This window comes from Crassostrea angulata, chromosome 3 (genome assembly GCF_025612915.1).
Source record: "Crassostrea angulata isolate pt1a10 chromosome 3, ASM2561291v2, whole genome shotgun sequence".
NCBI lineage: Eukaryota > Metazoa > Mollusca > Bivalvia > Ostreida > Ostreidae > Magallana > Magallana angulata.
The window spans coordinates 43,906,440-43,912,706 of NC_069113.1; the positions used below are offsets into that span (position 1 = coordinate 43,906,440).

Sequence of the window (6,267 nt, forward strand, 5' to 3'; positions counted from 1 at the left end):
TCTTAAAACACATTAATATTTTATAACTGTTAATTAAGACTTTGAAATCTGATAATTTGCTTTAATTGACCTACGTTTGTATCAATCTGTAAAAATACATTTTATTTCGTTAAATGTTTACTGTGTGCAGTATGAATTGTGTGTTTTTGAAATGTAATGTTGAATTTTACAATTTAGTATTTTTACATGTAGAAAGAGATAGCACAACTCAAACAACGTTGATTATACTAAGTTCTAATTTTATTGACTGCGTTAATGTAAAAGCAACATTTGGACAGCTTAATCAACAAAAAAATGAAGGTTGTTTTTATATTTTGCATTACACAGTTACAAACAGACCCGCCAGATTTAAAGTTAATTCTTAATCTAATCAAACGTTGAACAAGTACAATTTTTTTTTTAATTTCTAACATTGAATATTTCTTTGAAACAATTAATATTGTAAAGACAATTGTAATTTTTTATAAATTACAATCTAGAAAAATACTTCTCGTCAGGAAAAATGCATTATATTTAAATAAATATAAAAAAATTAAACATCTTTTAAGTATTCCATTCTTTGTATTTTAATGAATAATAAATAACTCTAAAACCCCAAAACTTATAGTTTGAGATCCAAAATCTGGTCCTAATCAAGCTAGTTCCCTGATCATTACTAATTTGAAAATTGTTACGACGAGTGTTGTATTTTTTTTTTATTACAAGCTAACTTAAAAGACAAATCTTTTTAAAAATATAAATCACATCTTCAAATTTGTCAATACTACACACAGTGTTTTATGTAAAAATATTTCACAAGGAAGAAATATGTTAGTAGAAAATAATATAACTATTTTTATGTACATATGACACAGTTTTAACGACATTGATTAAACTAATTTTTAATCTTTTACTGATTAAATGAATAAAGAAAAGCAATATTATTACACCTAAACCAACAATAATATATGAGGTTACGAGTATTATTGATACTAGTATTTATTCATCACACAATAACAAATCCAAGACCCATCAGAGTTAACTAAATATTCTATTTCTATTCAAAGCCTAAAAAAGTACTGTTGAATCATTAAAGCTCATGGGGGCCAATTTTCGTGGATTGCCTAAAACTTACAGGTTCGTTGGGACGTTATTTCGTGTTTTCTCTTATGCCTACAAATGACAGATTTTTTAAAACCCATAATTTATTATTTCACGAAGGATGTTGATTCATGGATGAGAGGTATCAACAAATTACACGAAAATTGAGCCACTGCGGAGTCTATAATTCCATAGTATACGTTTATAACAATATATTTTTGTAAAAACTTTTAATATTAATAAGTTTTATTTCAATAGTGGTTGCTTCAATGCTAGCAAACCGCCGATTCGTGCATCCGTTGTTCATTTGTCATGACTGATAGCCCAATTCGGTTTTTTTAAAAGAGAGAATGTCCCTTTCGATTGATTCTTAGTCGGTCAATATAAACGAACATATTGACCAGTCGATATTTTTCGTAAAAGCGAATAACTCAATTACGATTTGCCATAAATAGCTATAAAGTGAGAATATACACATGTACTACAAAATCTAACAATACAATATATTCATTTAAAGTCATTAACTTGTTATTAGATTTTATAATACGCATTAATTTTATGCATAAAATGAAATTCAATAAAGTGAAATATTTATAATTAAAGTACTTAATAAATGTCCATCTTGTTTCCTTTTTAATTGGAACATTCTTTCACTACATTGAGAAAACCAGTCCAAGGATTGAAAACAACACAATGATGTGGAAGGTTCCATTCCTAGTGGAATCCCCTTTGCTGCTGATATCTGTTTAGGCGATGAAAAATAAATGGTGGTACATAAAATAATTTATATCCATGTACAGTACATCATACTCGTATCAATTTTTGTGTTAGTCATTTTCAGTAAATCATGTACCTTTATTTGACTATTATGCAAAGGAGGAAAAATTAAATGTAAAGATATTAACATTAATTCAATGAAAAATACATAATGTATATAAAACAAGACTTACAATCAGGCCATTTGTCTTTGGATTCTAAAAGTACCATTCCCATGCCATTTGTGTTGTGAAGGTCGATATGGCAATGGAAAAACCAGGCACCGGGATTGTTAGCTTTAAATCGAATAATGACGTATCCACCCGTCGGAATAATAATCGTGTCTTTTTCGGGGGGATAATCCAACCTGAGACCTGGAATAGAATTACCTGCATTTGTCCAAGTGATGTTGGCCCATCGAGCGGAATTACAGTAATTTCTGGAGCCAATACATTCAATGTCGGTTGTTGAAGTCAAAAATTTGCCTTCAGCCTGATCGTAGCTTCCAAATCCCATTTTCATGACATAAAAATAATGACCATGCAAATGAATAGGATGGGACCAGCCTCTTCCGTTTCCCAAATTAGTCAAGACAAACTGGTACACCCTATTAGATGAGAGCTCAACACTGTAAGTGCAATTACATATTTTGTCCTCACCACAATCGCTATTTCTACAATTTGTAGTAAGATCTTTTTCGTTTGTTAATATAGGAGAAGTTGGATAAATAAACTGATGTCCATTGACCGAGCCTGGTGTATACCTTGGTTCTCCGGGAAATGCAAAATTAAAAAAGAGAGTTTCATCAACATTTTGAATTTCCTTGAATTTCGACAAACTTTCATTGCTATTTGCTTTGTCAAACGTTAAACATGGGCGGTAATTTTTTTTTGGATAATAGAGATAGGGGCAATTAAATGTTACACAAGGTGTTGAGGAGTTGCAGTGACTTTGTACGCTACTGTCCTTATTCGGATAGGTTGAAGATGTTCCTTTATATCGAATTATTGCCTCTGCTGCATGATATTCGGGTGGGCTTTTCTTAGAAAGGTCTTCAATGCTTTCGGCTACCAGTAGGTACGTTCGTGGGGTTTGATTAGCATTTAATGTGAAGTCATACCTTTCACCAGGATGGATGATAAAGGATTCCACAATTAAATCACTGATATTGTTTCCTGTACCACGAGCAATTTCAAAGCCATCTGATGCCCGCATATTTAAATCACGATGACCTTGAACGTATACCCGAAAAGGATACAAAGTTGAGGCGCTTATAACACGAAATCTATATGACTTCCCGTACTCTACTTCAAATGTTTCTAATGGAGCTTCATTGTGTGCAAATATGTTATTTAACTGTTCCGTGTAAAACCGCCCTTTGCCATTGATCAAAGCGGAATGAATATGAAATCTGCTAAAGTTGGCACCATCAATCGACTGTGTTGGTTCAATTAGGGTGAATTTACTAAGGTCATACACACCATTAATCATGCGCTGATACAAAGTCTCCGGCTCATCGTCATGATTCCAGTCCTGTAGAAGAACTGTGAATCCGACCTGTGGCTGAGAAAAGAACTTATACCTCGGATATATTATAAGTCCCCCGTATAGTCCCATGCTTCGCTGATCGCCAATATGTGCATGATAGAAACTGCTTCCGTGAGGTTGAGCGCTAAATCTGTATGTAAATGTCTGTCCAGGTAGAATTGGAGTTTGACTAATAAAAGCCACTCCATCAGATCCTGGAGTTCCTTTTTGATGCATGCCATGCCAATGTATTGTAGTGGAATCTGTGTGCATTAAATTACGAACATGGATGATCATTGTCTGATCTTCGTATGCTTCAATTGTAGGACCAGGAAACTTCCCATTTAAGGCTATAACAAGACGTGATCCATACCCATCAGCAGTGAGCACTTTCGACATCCTCTCATCAGAAAGTGGAAAACTGAAACTTGTATCGTTGTACAGATATAGACGACCATTTTTAGGTCGAACTAGCGAGGGAGGGTTTGTTGTCATCATGGTAAGTCTGTGTTCAATTGTGAGTGAGCACTCACACGTTGTATCAGTTTCTCCACATGTCCCATTTTTGCAGGTAGGCCCGTCTTCTGGACTTTGCCACCATCTTTGAGGTGTGCAGTTTTTCACAAGGAGAAGAGAAAGTAGAAACTTTATCCTGAAAAAGAAATCCCCAAGATTTATCATTTACACCTTTGCTTCTGAAAGGAAAATATAAACTGTGCTTCTGAAAGGAAAATACAAAAACAGTTGGTTATAGAGTTGCAAAACCACTTGTAAACGCATTTTAATTTGGTTTGAACTTGTTTTAAGTCTTTCTTGCATTAGGCATTAAATTATACCGCCATATAAAAGTTATCGATAGTGTATGCATTGAAAAATGTTATATTACAAATCCATAACTACAATTTTTACAGTAACAATATAAGTCTACTCACCATGCCATTTTAAAGATTGTGCAACATTCAATGTTTTTTCGTTGTCGCGTTTTGTGCAGATATGAAATGTTTGAAAAGACTTTTGGAAATTCAACTCTGTTTTGTAGCTATGACATAATGCATTTAAATGAAAACAGGTTTAGACATGAGTATTTTAAGAATATCGGCATATCAACGAAAAGTAAATAGAAATTGCTGCCAGATGACAGACAAGAAATCAATTAGTAATATGACACTATTTCATACGGAGGCATTTTAGTGCCACATTAAGAACTTTTTACTTTTTTCGTTAATAAACTTGTTGTTATATCAAAAGAAAATAAAAGCTTCAAAATAAGTTGGATTTTTTAACTTTAATGTTGGAATTTCCAACTCTAAAGTTAGAATTTTCAACTTAAACGTTGGAATTAAACTTAACTTAAACGTTGGAATTTTCAACTTTCGTCTTGCATTTTTCACCTTTATTTTTATTACCATGATGATAAAGGCAAGATTAAACTATGTACATTGGAAGGCTTTGTGTTTGATTGTCTCTTTGTGTGTTTGATACTTTACCTATTGCAAAAATGTTGATATAATTGAATATTTTTTATATTTCATATCTCATGTTGTGTAAATATATATGTTTTACTTTACTGAAAACGTCTAGTTTGGACGAATACAAACACAAGTTTAGTGCATAGTTTTTTTCTGTGATATACATGTACTTTATAGTGAAATATTAACAAGATATCAGCTTAAAACAACGTTGGAAAGTCCAACATTTACATGTAAATGGACATTTTATTTTAAGTTAAAAATAGCTTTAGCTAATATTAAAGTTGGAAATTCCAAGATCAAGTTTAAGAAAACTCCAAAATGGATATACAAGGATTACAATTGAAAATTTTAAAGTTTGAAACTTCAAGACTAAAATTACAAAATCTGATTTTAAATTTTGAATTTTCTGAGTAAGTTGAAAGTTTAAAGTTTGAAATCCCAACCTCAAAATTTGTAATTCAAAGATTAAAATGTGAAAATCAAAGTTTAAAGTGAGAGATTTTAACGTTTAAGTTTGAAATTCCAAAATTCTAAAAAATAGAAGTTGAAAAACCTACTTTATGACACTTATGCGGTCTCATATTTCATGACCTCAGCATAGCAGGAACAATTTTTTTTTGTCTTACTGGCTATAACAAACATTCATGACACAGATATTTGCTTTTACAGAAAAGCTACTGGATTACTTTTTTAACGTATTTGTCATGATCGTGTTACCAAATATTTAAATTGTTTGTTAAGTTTGAGTGATAAATGCCATAACCAACTGCGGTTTTTTATTTTTTAGAGAATTGATGTAACATACTGGTTCCTTGATCTAATAAATGTACATCCTCTATTCTATTGATTCTTGTGAATATATTTAAATACTGTGGTTTCATTAATATTCAAGGGTATCAATTTTCGTGGATGAAGTGATAAACACAGTTTCGTGGATACGTAAATTCGTGGTTAATGACCCTATCAATACAAAATGTTAAAAAAATTGCACTTCGATGAACATTTAATTTCGTGGATCAACTAAACAACGAAATCTACGAAAATTGGTATTCAACGAATATTGATGAAACCACAGTATATTAGTATTTGATGGAGGCATTTATGGTATGTTTTAAATGGCATGTTGCAAAAGTGTTATTTATCCAACGCCAAGAGAGGTTGAGAAGAGCTGCCTCTTACGAACTATAGGTAATATACTAGTATGTGGCCACACATTAAAAGTACAGGACAAGAGTGTTTCTTATTGCGACAAGGTAGTCTGATGATGGCTGAATACCGTCTAGCGTAATTGAGGGCAATCTGTATTGTTACTAGATCAATGAATTTTTCAAATAACTGGTGGTTTATTAGATATCAATATATTCCATATAGTTTAAAGTTGTAAAAAGTATTTCAAAACCATTTCTTTTCTAACATGTATGTATTTGTAAAC

The 6,267-nt window shown here is 31.9% G+C and overlaps 1 protein-coding gene across 1 annotated transcript; it reads right to left on the bottom strand.

Annotated features, from left to right (window-relative positions):
* Positions 1 to 339: 339 nt before the first annotated feature.
* LOC128175882 (uncharacterized) lies at positions 340 to 4,442 on the bottom strand. Its single transcript, XM_052841746.1, has 3 exons — positions 4,296 to 4,442; positions 2,031 to 4,015; positions 340 to 1,822 (listed from the first exon to the last, which is right to left on the bottom strand). The coding sequence occupies exons 1-3, from the start codon at positions 4,301 to 4,303 to the stop codon at positions 1,734 to 1,736; spliced, it is 2,082 nt and encodes a 693-aa protein (XP_052697706.1). The 5' UTR covers positions 4,304 to 4,442; the 3' UTR covers positions 340 to 1,733.
* Positions 4,443 to 6,267: the final 1,825 nt, after the last annotated feature.